At 49.1% G+C, this 14,760-nt stretch overlaps 1 protein-coding gene across 4 annotated transcripts in view; it reads right to left on the reverse strand.

Moving 5' to 3' along the window:
* The window catches only part of GALNT18 (polypeptide N-acetylgalactosaminyltransferase 18), a 312,633-nt gene that overhangs the window by 138,469 nt on the left and 159,404 nt on the right, over positions 1–14,760 (reverse strand). For all 4 annotated transcript variants that reach the window (XM_036918017.2, XM_036918018.2, XM_036918020.2 and 1 more), the window contains exons 2-3: positions 14,356–14,548; positions 2,913–3,079 (exon numbers count right to left, since the gene is read on the reverse strand). In XM_036918017.2, coding sequence (XP_036773912.1) covers positions 2,913–3,079; positions 14,356–14,548 — 360 coding nt within the window. The remainder of the gene's footprint in view (positions 1–2,912; positions 3,080–14,355; positions 14,549–14,760) is intronic.

A 14,760-nucleotide genomic window follows, 5' to 3' on the forward strand; every position in this document is an offset into this window, starting at 1 on the left:
GACTCCTAAAGGTCTTACACTCAGTATTCTGTCAAGCTTGTAATGTTGGTCCTCCCCTCTGCTTTTTGTACTTTCTCCTCCCAGTCAATGGTCTCGATTACCCTGTGCACAAGGTTCCAATGCACAGAGCCATTATTTCCTCTCTTGAGCTCCAGTTGAGTGGCTGGCCAGCCATGTGGCAGTCTCCAGAAATGGAGACAGGGGCTGGGGAGGGGAACACTGACAGTGCTCAACTCACAGTCACACACCTGACCACGCTGGGCAGGTGAGACAAACAAGGGAGGATTGACATGCCCTGTGAGAGAGTGAGGAGCTAAGCCTTGGAGGCTGAGGGATGTTTCTACGGTCACTCATCCACAGTGGAGAGGGTCCCAGACCCCATGACTTAGACTTCAGTCCAGAATCCTTTCCCTTCACACCACACACTGGAACTCCACATGTGCAAACATGAAGCTAAATCTCATTCGTTAAACCAGAGGCTGTCAGCCAGAGCTGTGCAGCAGGCTCATTAAAAAGAGGTGCTTTAGAAGACAGAGACGGCCAGATTCCACTTCCAAATGACTGAACTTGTCGTCTGGGACAGACTTTTGTTTGCTTGTCTTAGCTTTATATTTTGAAGTAATGACAGTGCACAGAAACATACAAGGAGGTCCTATGCTCCCTTCACCCAGCCTCCCCCAATGTTAACACCTAACACAACTACAGTACAATACCAAAATGAGGACATTGATGTTGCTATAATCCACAGCTAGTTCAGATCATGACAGTAAGACACGCACTCATCAGGGTGTGTGCATATAGTTAGTTCTGTGCAATTTGTTACTTGTAGCTTTGTCTAACTACCACCATAGTCAAGATACTTAGCTGCACCGTTATCACAATACTATCTAGAGCTTTGGGTTTGAAAGCTGCCAATCCCTGAAGAACCACTGCCTCCCTTTCCTGGGAATTTACCATCATTCCCTGAGTCACCCCGGCTTGAGAAGGAGTCCTCATTCACCAGCCCTCCTTTGGCCCACCTGCCCATGGCCTATAGATGCTTCCTTCATCATATCTCTCAGGCCCATGTGTTGCCCTCCATCCACCACCCACACCAGGCCCTTTGATTTCTTAACTGTTTTTCTTCAATTGCCTTCTTATTGAGCCCCTTCTTCAAGATGCCCTTTTCAACCAAGTCATAAACCACAGCCAAATCTCCCCACTGCCCAGTTCTGCATCATTCCTCTCCCCAAAAACTTTCAGTGTCCATTGCCACTTAGCAAATAAAGCCCAAACTCTTTACATTCAAATATTAAATTTGAAATCCTCTATATCTGGCTCACTTTCCTTACCTAAATTGCTTAAACTCAGTATCAGCTTTACTCCTTTTTTCCACACAGGTTAAAGACAAAGTGGCATCCTTAAGGTCACGATCAGGCTCTCACCATGGGGAAGAAATGAAAGGCTCCACGATTTCCTTCTCCCTAGTGCTTCATTCTTGTCTCTTTTTTGTGGTGTGAGGAAGTGTAGAGGAATGGGGCCTGGGATGCCTCTTGCCTGGGGGAAGGCCTCTCACCCTTGGAAGGCTGGCTCTTCCGGTCCTTGTCTCCTTACAGTGTAAGAGGGCAGGGGGCCAGAGGCCTGGGTGGAGCAAGGCAGGTGCATGGACGGGCTGGCCAGGATGGTCTGCTGTTAGCCATGGGGCAGGAGCCTTCTTAGGCATCATTCCTTGGACCCAAGCAGGGTGATGGCAGGTAGCTGCTTAAGCGCAGGCCCTGGGCCCTCTCTACCTCCCTCGCCAGAGACAACCCTCTCCAGGATTATGCTGCCCATCTGTGCTGTCCTCTGGTGTGTTTCCCACCCTTCACATCCACGGGACAATGAGGGTCAGGGGATTCATAAGCACAGCCCTTCAGAAAGCTCTATGGCCCCCTTCACAGCACTGCTCCCACACTTTCCACTACATGATAATAAAATGAAAAAGAAATTTGCTTATTGAGATTATGTATTTTTCAATTATCTGATGTGCTTCAGTTTTAATTGATAACAAAACGCAAATTGCCCATCTGAACTTCTCATTAACAGCAACTAATTCCCTGGGAAATTCACTATCTGACACCAGAGAAAGCGCCAAAGACAACACAAGCCCAGTGACTCTACACTCCCATGGCCTGGCCCTCAATCTGTTCAAATCGGGCACTATCCAAAGCCCATCCGGGTGGTCCTGTCAAGAGCACTGGTTTTTAAATGCTTCAGTGCGTGGTCTCTAAGTTTGGAGAATATTATGGGCTGGCATATGTGGCAGGAATCAGAGACTACAGAGTATGCACCAAGGGAAAAAGTAGCTGGTAGTGGCTAGACAAGGGGAGATAGTGATGTGAGGGCTTCAGTGTGTGTTTGCAGGCCACCTGGGGCTTTGCCAGGGCCGGATGGAGCAAGGAGCAGGGGATCCAGCAAAGAGGCTAGGCTGTGAGCAGTGCTGTTGCTGGGTTACAGCCCCCTTTATTCCCAACCATCAACACCACTACAACTTCAATCCACACCTTGGCCATCATCACTACTACTGCTAAGACAATACCAACAGTTTTCCAGAAGAGGCCAAGGAACACTATCGAATTAAATGGTGCTTCCCAGGAGAAGTTCACTGTGTGCCTGGTGGGGGTGAAGGGCAGAGCTATACACCTCATCAAACTGCACTAGGACATGGCAGCTGAGAGTGGTCAGCCAGCAGGGAATGGCTTGGGGACCAGGCCCCTCTGGGATGCGGAGATGGCGCACCAATAGGGTGTATCTTCCAGAGCAGTGACCAACATCCCCTGACAGGAACAGCCATGGAGAGCCTAGGGTACCAAGAACCCACAGCAGAGGCAGAGCCCGCCGCTCAGCTGTCAGGCATGGGGCAGTGTGCTGGGCGTAGGGGCGTGGACACTCACCAGTACTGCTGTTGTCATCCACCAGGATGATCTCCTTGAGCAGGTGCGGAGGTGTGCGCTGGATGGCTGAGTGGATGGAGCGCAGCAGCACCGAGAGGGCTTCATTGACGAAGATGAACACGATGCTCACCTCCGGCAGGCTGTCAGGGAATGAGAGGTTGCGGCACCTGGAAAGAACAGTCAGCCTCTTAGACGTGTCAGTGACTCGGCTGGTCACCCCAGGTGCTGGCCCTCCCCAGGTCTTGGTTCCAGCTTGGCTGGAGGGCTCAGGAATCCAGATCCTTCCCAGGATTGCTTCTTTGATACACTTCAGACAAGCCCTAAGTGTGCAGTGGATGGGTTCACAACCATTGAAACCGGTTTGCTTGGCAATGGAGCCTGAATGTGTCAAAGACTATCCCAGCTGAACAGTCCTACCATGAGTGCCTAGCAGGGCCTGAACCCAGCAGGTGGTCCCTGAGTGTCTACTGCAGAAAGGACTCAACATTTCTAAACTCAACAGGATGGAAAATGCAACCAAAGGAAAGGCTTAGTTTTTCCAAAATGGCAGTTAACACCTAGAGGAGGCCGACACCTTACATGATCTGTCTCAGGAGAGAACTGAGTCTCCTTCCAGAGACTTCTACTCCAGGGATCCACTCCTCACTCAGAAGGCAAACTGCCCGGGGCCTCTCCTACCTCTCATTCATCACAGATTCCAGCCCCAGAAGTAGTCTCAACATGAATGAGGGATGGAAAGATAAAGCCAGTCTCATCTCACAGATGAGGACACTAAGGCTCAGAGGCTGAGGCCCCACCATGAGTCAGATGCCGAGACAAAACCCCAACTGTGGTCTTCTGACATCTACACCAGGGTTCATCCCACAGGCAGAAATGGTTGTGGGAGAGACTGCCTCTAACTGTCCCATTTCCCCCTAGCTCTGCTGAAACCCTGAAGCCATTTGGAGGTCTCTTACCCAAAGGACACGAGGCAAAACCATAAAAGTCCACATGCCATTCCCCATAGGAAAAGCTGCACATAAAAACAGACCCCATAAATAAGAAGTGCCATGGTTCCCAAGGACAAACTCCCCTGTCAAAGTGTCAGCACCACTCTGATGATTCCTACCCCTGCAGACATGCATTTGTGGGCAAGAAACCACCCCTGGTTCCCTGCACCGGCCAAAACCGAACGCTGGTCCAGAAGACTCTGAGCTACCATCTTCAGGATAGTGGAATAAAGGATGAGCAGCAATTATAGGCCTTGGACTCAGAGAGGCCCTGGGCTCAGAGGGGAGGCTGCCCACACCCACCACCAGCCACTAGAGTGATGGCCACACTGCATTGCTCCAAAGTGGGAGGTACAGCCAGGTTAGAACATGCCATAATGAGCATTAATAGCACAGAACTTCTGTGCACCAGCAATTAAAGTGCTGCAGGATAGGAAGGGGCCTGCTCTTCCTTAATGAGGAAGGCTACAGGATAACCAGCACTGAGCAATTTGGAGAAATCTCCATGGGGCCCAGGCTTAAGAGCAAGAGATTAATAAACTAAAATCACTGTCTCTATGGTTACCAGAAATTTACAGAAACTTCTCCCATTCTATTTCCAGCTCTCCTTTTCTCTCACCAGAGAGAGGTGGAGGAAGGGAAAGAGCTGAGCCTTTTCCCAAATCCGCTTCATACTTAAAATTTTAATAAAACCGTCAGGTTAACGGATTGGTGCAGATGTCATTCATTCTTGTACTTAATGGAATAAATATTTACTGAGCTTCTTCAGTGATCCAGGCAATGTTGTCAGCACTGAGGGTACAGCAGGACATGGACCAAGTACCTGACGTTGTGGCACTCACACTTTGCCAGGGGAAACAGGCCCACACGGAAGCCCATAAACGGTACAATACCACGTGAGTGTGAGGTGAAAGGTAACACAGAACCCCTAAGGGGACAGCGGGCTGCCTTGGGGGCTGTTCTGGAAGGAGGGGGCAGGAGAGGGTTCTGTGAGGAGAGAGATGACCAGTCACTAAAATGGTATGAAAAAGCCAAGGCCCCATGGGGCTGAGGTTCCGAGGCAACTATGCTGTGCCTGGAAAAGAGGCCATGGAGGGAACCGGCTCATTTAACTGCAGTGAAGGGATGAAGAGGGTGGGGAGGCAGAGGGAGGCACTTTAATGAAGGAGAAGGACAGAATGACCCCTATGTTCATCAGACCCTTCCCAAAATTTTTTGTTGTTGTGCATATGATTTTTATAACAGCATTTAAAAGGTCTGTGGCTAACAAATATTCCTCCGGCTAGTGCTTATTTACAGCTACCAAGACCAGCAGCTGGCCTTTCCTGAAGCATGAAAACTGACGGAAATATTAACACACAACCTACCTGCTAATTGCAGTTTTAAAATAATACTGTATATGGTCAGGCTGCTAGAACATGAACTTTATTTTTTCTTTTATAAAAATATAATGAACGGCTCCCAATAAGGTCAATATAACAGTGCACGTTCACTGCTCTTCCCACTACCTCCACCACTGCGACCCTCACTGTTAGCCTGTCTCTGGTGATCGCCTCAGAGTGCTCAGCGCCACACTAACCAGAGTTCCAGGCGCTTCGTAGGTGTTTTCCAGAGTTAGGGGTTAATAGCCCTCCTCTCCTCACTTCTCTTCTTAATTTTGAACATAACCACTCCTCAGCCTTCAAGCAGACCACGTTTAATTCCTCCCAGTAACGCCCATGCCCATCCTAATGGACCGGGGCCGTTTCCTGCTGGCCGTTTTCCAAGCAGAATGCAAATGTTGTATTCCTTTTACAGCTAAATTCTGTGGATCACTATTTTCATATGAAAAACAATTTTGAACATAAGGTATTCATATGCAAACCCTCTTCAATATAACAAAAGATCATATTTGTATGTGTTTGTTATCTGTCTCCCTCTACTATAATGAAACTCTCTGAGAACAGGAACTTTATTTTACTACTATGCTTTCTCCTAACCTTATGCCAGGGTCTGGCACATAGTAGGTTTTTGGAATGGATTAAACAAAGCTAACAGGTTTATTAATTTTATATAAGGTTGACATTTTCATGCATGCCACAGAGCTCAGAATGTTCCCTCCTCCCTCTTTCGAAGGAAAGGCAGGTCCTCTCCCCAGTGGCGGGTCCTTTTCCATCCTCCCTCCCTGAATTTAGGGCCCCAGTTCCTCACCATCAGTCTCCAGCAGTTCTCAGCTTCTTTACACCATAATTAAGTGATCCCTCCCGGCCAAACATCCTGACCTCCTTACATCCTTCCTGCCTTGCCTTCTCTCCTGGGAGCTGCTCAAGGCCCTGCAGCACTCGCCACACCCCCTGCGATGGCCTCTCTCCACAGGGTGTCCTCCCTCACCCTCCAGTTTTTCCACACCTAACCTAAATGTTGGTCTGAGTGAGCAGAGGGTGGGCAGGAAAAGAAAGACCAGGTGGGGTAATTTTTAGAAAAAGAATGGGGATGAAGCCACCGTGGTGCCAGTCTGAGCTCTGCCCTGACTTGCTGCATGACCACACACGCAAACCATTTTACCTCTTTCTAAGTCTTGTCATAAAATGAGGGGGTAGGAGGGGGGGTGCAGGCAGAGGGCAGGAGAAATGATGGGTTAGATGTCTTTGCTCTAGAAAATTTGGGATCTTCTGTCTCATATGTGGTAAACAGAAGACACTTCATTAAACAAATAGTTTGCAAACTTGCCTCCCTCCCAACCAGCACCTGAGCACCACCAAAATACCTCAAGGAACATCCCTTACTGCCATTGGGATTAAACAGGGTGATCAAACGTCCTGGTTTGCCCAGGACTCTCCCTGTTTCAGCACCAAAAATCCCAAGCAAAGAGGCACAGTTGGTCACCCTAGACCACAGCTTCGTCAAGGTGGGGACAGATGTTGCTTACGGCTTCATGCCCACTGCCCAGCACAGAGCCTGGCAAATAGCAGGCATTAGTCAGCATCCATCAAATAAGCTGAAAGTCTTCCAAAGTCCTCAAAACACACACGCCAACACACTGCATCATGGTTCATATCTCCATCTCAACACTGAAGCACAACCTGCATTGCTGGAGGGAGGAGGCAAAAAGGATATTGGGCAAGATGCACACATTCCAGATGGTCACACTCACTGACATCACTGCTGGACACTGAACTCTGGCCAGAAGCTGCCTGCCATGCAGCCCAAGGCCTTCAGAAGTAGTACACGTCCAATAGCTGCTATGAAAGATGATTGTTCCAGACTCAAGCCCAGCGTGTGCTCGAGAGTCCGGCCACACGCTTTGCCCAGCAGTCAGCATGGGCCTCACCTGAGGGCTTTGCCTCTCATATTCACAGTGCTGAGATGTTCCCCCCGAGCTGGTGTATCCTCCAGGGACTGCCCAGCACCCTCTGCTCACTGAGCCAGCCCTCCCCTCCTGCTCTGGGGGTCTGCCTCTGACCCTGCCTTCTCTGCTTCACTCTCCAGAGAAGGGCCAGAGGACTAGGGTTGGAGCAGCTGCACAGGTGTAGCTGGCCCTTCCCTATTTGTGCTTCCTGAGGAAGCCTGCCTGTATGAGACTCACCCCTTTCACATTTTGAGAAGAGGCATATTATCCTGTAAAACTAAGCCATAAAAGTTCCCTCTTTTACTTTTATTCTTGTTCAAAGTCAAGCCATTTTCCACTAGAGATAAAAACAAGGTGTTTCTGAGAGCCGAGTACTATGGCTGTCTAATAAGCTGGAATTGATGGCCGTGATACACTCTCCTTTATTGATCTCTGCATGCAGAAGGTGATGCAGGGATGGGGTGGCCACACAGGAGCCCCTCGGCAGACCTCTCTGACACTGCTCTGAGCTGCTTATGGGGCAAGTTTGTACCATGAGCTTCAGTGCCATGATTCCCTGTAAAAGGCAAGAAGCAATGTCACACTAAGTCAGGACAACCCAGGCTCCCGGCCACCAAGTACCACCCAGGGCAGCAGCCAGATGCTTCCATATTGGATCATGCTATGAGATGTATGGATAGTTTTCCTTGTTTTTTCCCCCATTTTATTCCTTTTAACAATCCTGTAAGATAAACATTTTATCCCCATTTTATAGATGAGGGAAATAGAGCTAATTAGTAACTTATTTTCCGGGGCAGAAAGCTGGGCTCCTTTGTCTCCAAAGCCTGTACTCATAATCACTGCTAAACCAGGGCCTGCACCTTCTGGCCCAGGCCCACCCAGATGCTGCTGGTGAGACCCTAGTGTTAGGACAATGCGGAGGCCTGGTGTGTAGGGCAAAAGGGACGGCCCTCCAGGCTGCCAACACTGGTGAAGGATGTAGAGGATATAGTTATGTCTAGCAGGAAGATGTGGACAAATATGGCAAAACACCACTGGGCACCTGCAGTCTCAATTGTCTTCTGTTGCATTGCTTCCATTGAGAGAAACAATCCCAGTGACTCTTCATGCAAATTATTATAAATTTTAACAGAGCATTAAACCAAGCACAGAGCCTTTCTAGCCTTCTTGGGACCCTGTGCAGCAGGTTGCACACTGAATTAGTTTGCTAATGCTAAGATTGCTGCTGTAACTTGGTGGCTGAAACAACACAAATTTATTGCCTTACCAGTCTAGAGGTCAGAAGTCTGACTCAGGTTTCACTGGACTGAAATAAGGTGTTGGCAGAGTTGCGTGCTTTCTGGAGGTTAAGGTGATGATCTGTTTCCTTGCCTTTCCCTGTATCTGAAACCTGCCCACATTCCTTGGCTTACAGCTCTTTTTCATCTTCGAAGCCAGCAATGGCTGGCCAAGTCCTTCTCATGTTGCCATGTCTCTGGCTTGGGCAATTCTGCCTCTCTCTCCCACTCTAAAGTGCCCTTGTGATTACACTGGGCCCATATAGATAATCCAGGATAACCTCCTTATTTTAAATTCATCTGATTAGCAACTTTAATTCCATCTGCAACCTTAATTTTCCTTTGCCATGTACCATACCACATTAACAGTGTCCAGGGATTAGGTAATGGACATCCTTGGGAGGCCATTATTTTTCCTACCAAACACACCCTATTGGCCCCAAAGTTTAGAGATCTCAGATGTGTGTCTAGAGTCTGTACCATGAAGGTCCTACTGCCCTCCAGTCCACACACCCAAACCCAAGGCCTCACCTGTGCTGGTGGCAGCAAACAGCCACAGCCACCTTGGATGGACCCAACCTGCTCCCAGGGGCACTAAGATCCTGGCTCCAGGCTGCATTCTCTCTCTGTATATAATCCCATCCTGCTTCTTTCTACTTGGATATTCATAGCATCTCTCCATCCCAGGACCCACAGCACCTTTGGAGGTATGTGTGTGGATCTGTCCCAGTTGTTCCCACTTGGAACTGCAGAAAGTAGTCTAATCCCCTTTACCAACCCTTCATGCCTCAGCCCCAGCTGTAGCCCACCATTCAATATGACAGCCAGTCCCCCCTAACCCATGGGAGTCAGAGACATGGACCTCAGGGGATGCTGGAGGGAAAAGTGGTGTCAATGCATTACTGAGGACCTGCGAGCAAGAGGCAGGAAGCAGCACCTGCCAGAGGCTCTGCCCTGAGCCACCCTGGAGGTAGGCTGCAGAACCGCTATGACTACGTGGAAGCCTAGAAGCTTGAGCCTAGAGACCCCTTCTCCTACCCATACCCAAATGCCTGCTAGGTTAGGTCTCATCTCTAATGCTATCCCCTGGCCCCTGTTTGGAAGTAACCACCACTGCCCGCAGACAAGGAGTTCACGCACTGCTTCTGTGGGACCAGTGGGCACTCATGTCCCCCTGCCTGACCCGCTGTCGTGACCTTCTTGCCCTGAGCTGGTAAGTGCACGGCAGTCCTCCTCCTCCTCCTTCCCCACAGTTACACCCATCTTCTCAGTACCCACCCCTCCATCCCCCTTCTCACCCTGCAGGCAAATGACTTCTCACACCCTCATTTTTCAAAAAATTGATGCTTACTTTACACAGACTACCATGCGCAGATCTTAAGGGTATAGCTGGATGAGTTTTGACCCATGTAGTCCACACCCCAATAAGACCTATTTTTTTCCTTTTGCTCTTTTTGCCCCTGGTAGGTTACTTTGCAGCCTACTGATCAAGAGGAGGGTGGATGCTGGGAGGCAGGAGGAAGCACACAGAGGAAGCACAGAAACATTTGGAGCTTGTATCTGGGGATGGGAGGGATGGAGCAAAGTCCAGCCAGGCTGAATGCAGCTTTTCTCCCCTTCCAACCCTGGAAACAAGAAGGCAAACCCCAGACCCGGCAAAGGCCCCTCGTGGGGTGGGGTCCAGGAGGTGAGCAGAGGAGACCACCAGGGCTCTGTTTGGGCCTTCCCACCTGGCTGGCCAAGGGGCCTGCTCTGCTCATTATAACAATGCAGGGAGGATGAATGACATTTAGATTTCACCAAAGCTAAATGTCCTGGCACCCAGAGGAATTTGCCTTCTCTCTGCACAGCCCAAAGAGCCCAGATGAGGCTAATGTACTTCTGGTTCCTGTGTCCTTCCTTTCCCAGTGGAGGGCTATCAAAATTAGTAAAGTGAGGCTCCTTGCAGACACCACTCCCTAGGTCTTGTTCCCTGCCCAAGAGGCCACAGAAGGACAGGGCTCCTGCGGCTGACCAAGAGCAGCCCTGACTTACTAGATGCTGCAAGGAGAACTCCACCCCCAGGAGCCCAGGAGATATCAGCAAGTTTGCTGGTCACTGGCCTTGCTCCCCACCCTGCCCTCACCTTCCACTCTGGAGCCCCACTGCAGTATAAGCCCCTCAAGGATTCTCTGCTGATGCTTTACTGGGTGCCTGCCACATACTTGGTGCTCAAGAAATGCTTGCTGCATGAATAAATTAATGAAGCCTGGCAACCAGCTGGATAAACATTTTTCCTTTGGTTATGTCTTATCCTGTGTACAAGGCTCTGAGTACATTATGGTCCTCTCTTAGCCAGATGACAAGGTGGGTCACATCACATCTTTCAGCACCAAGAAAGGAGACAAAATAAAGGAGAGGGCCGAGGTGATGGAAGGGAGGGTGGGCAGGATTTAGAATACCAACTTCTAGTCCAGGAGTGAAGCCAAGCATAACGTCAGGGTTAGAACTTGGAAGAGCAAAGCCAAGAATATAAAGACCAAAGTGCGGAATCCAAGGATGCCTCGAGAGGCAGAAATCCCCAAGGGCAAAGAGGAGGTAACTGGAGGAAGAGGCACAGGGGCTAGGACTGGAGCAAGGTCCACCAGGCATGATTCTGGGGGAGCCTGTCCTCAGCATGGGCTTCCTCTCCAGGTGCTACCCTGCCTCCACCCACCTTGCTTCAAAGCCCAACAGTATCTATAGCCAAGGCATCACGCTCCACCTTGATAATGGGTTTGATGTTCATGAAAACAATCTTTCCAACACTTTCCTAGTCCAGACAAACAGACCGGCTCAGTACACATACTGTTAAAGCAGGTCCCCATTCCCATTAGAGTGAGGTTAACTGACCCCTCAAGGCAGTAAAGCACAATGGGGTTTACAAGCACATATTCTACTGCCAGACTGCTTGGATGCAAACCTCAGTTCTGCCTCCAATGATCTTGGGCACATTATAAAATCTCTGTGCCTCAGTTTCCTCTCTGTAAAATGAAGACTAACAATAATACTGTGAAATAATAAGAAATATATGTATGTCAGTCTCCAGCCCTGGTTTCTGCTAAATATTTGGCCTTTGACCCCCATTCCTGACACAGACATCCTAAAACCTTTGTAATTTCCTGAGGGAAGGGAGCATCTGACCCAGAGCTCCTAGGTCCCTTTGGATTTCCTGGGTAACAGGAGCATCTTTTGATCTAATGAGGTGTTGAGAGCTGGTTACCAGAAAAACCAAGCCATGATTAGAAGCTTGGAACTTTCAGCTGTACTCCCCATCTTCTGGAGAGAGGAGAGGGCCTGGAAATGACTTAATGATCAATCACACCTACATGATGAAGCTTCCCTAAAAATCCCTAAAGCATGTGGTTCAAAGAGCTTCCTCTGAAAATGTTCTTCCTTCAGAGCATGCTTGGAGGAAGCCCTGTCCTTCTGAGAAAGCCTACATGGCCTCTGTCCCCTCCACTCTCCAACTTCCTATTTCTCTCCCACTGAAGTAGGGAGGGACAGTGACAGGGCGCCTCTCCCAGTGAAGGGTGAAGAGGCCCCAGCGCTGATGGGCTCTCAGCAAGCCTTGTGCAGTCAGAGCAAACCCACCTGCAGGCTACCGACATAGGCCAGGATTTGGCAACTGGACACACGGGTTTGATCTCATGGCTACTTATCCAACTGTATGACCTCAGGTATAACACTTACTCCTGCTCCTCAGTTTCCTTGACTCTGAATGGAAAGAATGGCCAGGTCCTTCCCTACCTTCACTGCAGGTTGGTGTGGTCCCAACATCAAGCCCAGGGTAAATAGCACTCATTGTTATAGCCATGTGACAGGCTAAGAGCCACCCTCCCCTTGGCATTCTTCTTATTTCCCCTTTAATTTGGAACGAACATGCAGCAAGTTGGGCCTGTGTTTTGTACCAGTTCTGGTCACAAAGTCTGCAGCTCCTGCACTGGCCAAGGTCATGGACAAGGTCACTGCAGGAGTCGTGGGGACCCAACTCCTCTAAGGACCCTTTCTCCAGAGCCCTTAGGTTCTGCTCACATCAGATCTACTTCTCCCCCAGCCCAGTCATAGTCTCTGTAGCTCTCTCAGAGGGCTGAGACCCTGTGGTTTAGTTGAAGTTACCACCAGGACCTTCCCAGAATCCAGCTTTATCTCAGCACCTGTCCCACTGCCACCACCTCTCACCTGCATATGCAAAAGCCTCCTATCTGGTCTCTGCTTCCACCCAGGCCTCTTCAGTTTATTCTCAGTACAGCAGCTAGAGGGGCCTTTGAAAATGACAATCAGAACATTTTAATAATCTGCACAAGCTCTTCTCATAGATCACCACCTCATGGAGTAAAAGCCACACACCTTGCAGCAGCTGACAAGCCCTTCTTCAATTCTCAGCCTCAGCTACACAGTGGAATCACCTGAGTGTTAAATAATATGAACACTGAGTGCACCCTCTAGAAACTTTTTTCTAATTGGTCTTCCATGGGGCCCTGGCATCAGGATTATTTTAAAGTGCCATGCTGAGCCAAATGCACAGCCAAGTTTGAGAACCACTGACTTACTTGATCATCTTCCCGTTGCCCCTCTTACCTCACCTCCAACTACTGCCTTCTTGCTTACTCTGTTCTAGCCACAGGGTCTCCCTTCTTCCTCAAACACGCCAACCACACTTCTACCTTAGGACCTTTGCACCTGCTGGTCCCTCTGCCTAGAAAGTTTTCCCCTAGGTATTCACATGGCTTGCCTCCTCTCATCTCCACTGAATCTTTGTTCAAATGTCACCTTCTTAATAAGGCCACCTCTGACCACCTTGTTAAAAAGCAACCCCTCCTCCTGTTCCAGGCAGTCCCTATCTCCCTCTCTCACTTTATATTTCTCCATAGCATTTGCCAGCATCTAAGGGGCTATATATTTGACATCCTTTTTTATTATCTATTCCTGTACCTAGAATGCAAGCTTTGTGAGGGCAAGGATTCCTGTCTGTTTTGTTCACTGCTCTCTGTGCCTAGGCTGCGACTGCACATAATAGAGGCTCAATAACTACCCTTAAATGAGTATATACTCTTCTCTCCCCTTGTAGATCCTCAGCTGCTCTTTACTCCCTAGAGCCCCACCAGGTTCTCCCTGGGCCAGAAAAAGCCCATACCCAATTAAAGCGCAAACAGCAGGTGATCAATAAATGTCTATGGAACTGAACTGAACTCTCCTCCCTAAAGGAACATGGCTTCCAAACCCAGCAGCAAGATCTTCCCTGGAAACTCCAGATATAAACTCGGTGTGGTTTTCAGCTTTAAGAAAATGGTAAAATAAGGAGAAAGGGGAAAATGAGGTGTGGGGGGAGCTCACAAAAGTTAATGAGATTTTTCTCAGCTGTGGTACGTGCCCACATTTTTAATAATTAGGAGGAATAAAAATTGTAACCAAACCTTAAAGGAACATCTTATGTAACAAAGAGAAGTCAAGACAGACTTCTCTGTCAGGTGTAATGACTTGTTAGCCCTGGAAGATGGATGTACTTTAAAATACTAATTTACAGAAAAAAATTGTTCATAAAAATGCAACTAATTGGGTTAAAATGACTTATTAACAGGAATGCCAGATGATTCCAGTGCCCTTAAGGAGTAAATTAGGTTATTAATCTTCAAAATCTCTAATTGAAGAAAGCTTTCCTCCTGCTTAGCAGATGGAGAAACCGAGGCTGAGGAAGGGGCAGGAGCAGAGTTGCCCAGTGCAGGAGGAGTCCAGATGCCCAGTCCCAACTCCATCCCCAGCACGGTGGTGATCCCATCTTCCCCCAGGCAGGTCAGGTCAACAAGGGCCCAGTCCCAAACTCTGCTCACCCACTGGGTCTGAGGTCAGGCAGGGGCCGGTCAAGGGGCAGGCGGTCACTGAGGTAGGCGTTGTAGCCGTAGTACTGGAACTGCTTCAGGGCCACGCGCCGGCCTTCAGGGCTGAGCTCCTGGCCCCAGTGTGCAAACAGAGAGGAGTCTGTGAAGGGCTCAGCCTCTGCCTCCTCAGGCTTGGCAGGAGCCTCTGGAGAAAGAAGGGACAAGGAGACAGCAAGTCAAGGTATACCCCTGCATATGCCATGACAACCCCTTTCCCTCCCTCACCATCACCTTGGGTAAAATAATATTACCCTCATCTTTAGGGACAAGGGGAGGGCAGAGGGGAATCTTCATGCTTCCTCAAATGTATTTATCCATTCATACCTCCATTCATCCACCAACAACTACTAGGCACAG

Source organism: Manis pentadactyla, chromosome 9, assembly GCF_030020395.1.
Source record: "Manis pentadactyla isolate mManPen7 chromosome 9, mManPen7.hap1, whole genome shotgun sequence".
In the NCBI taxonomy this organism is placed as follows: Eukaryota; Metazoa; Chordata; class Mammalia; order Pholidota; family Manidae; genus Manis; species Manis pentadactyla.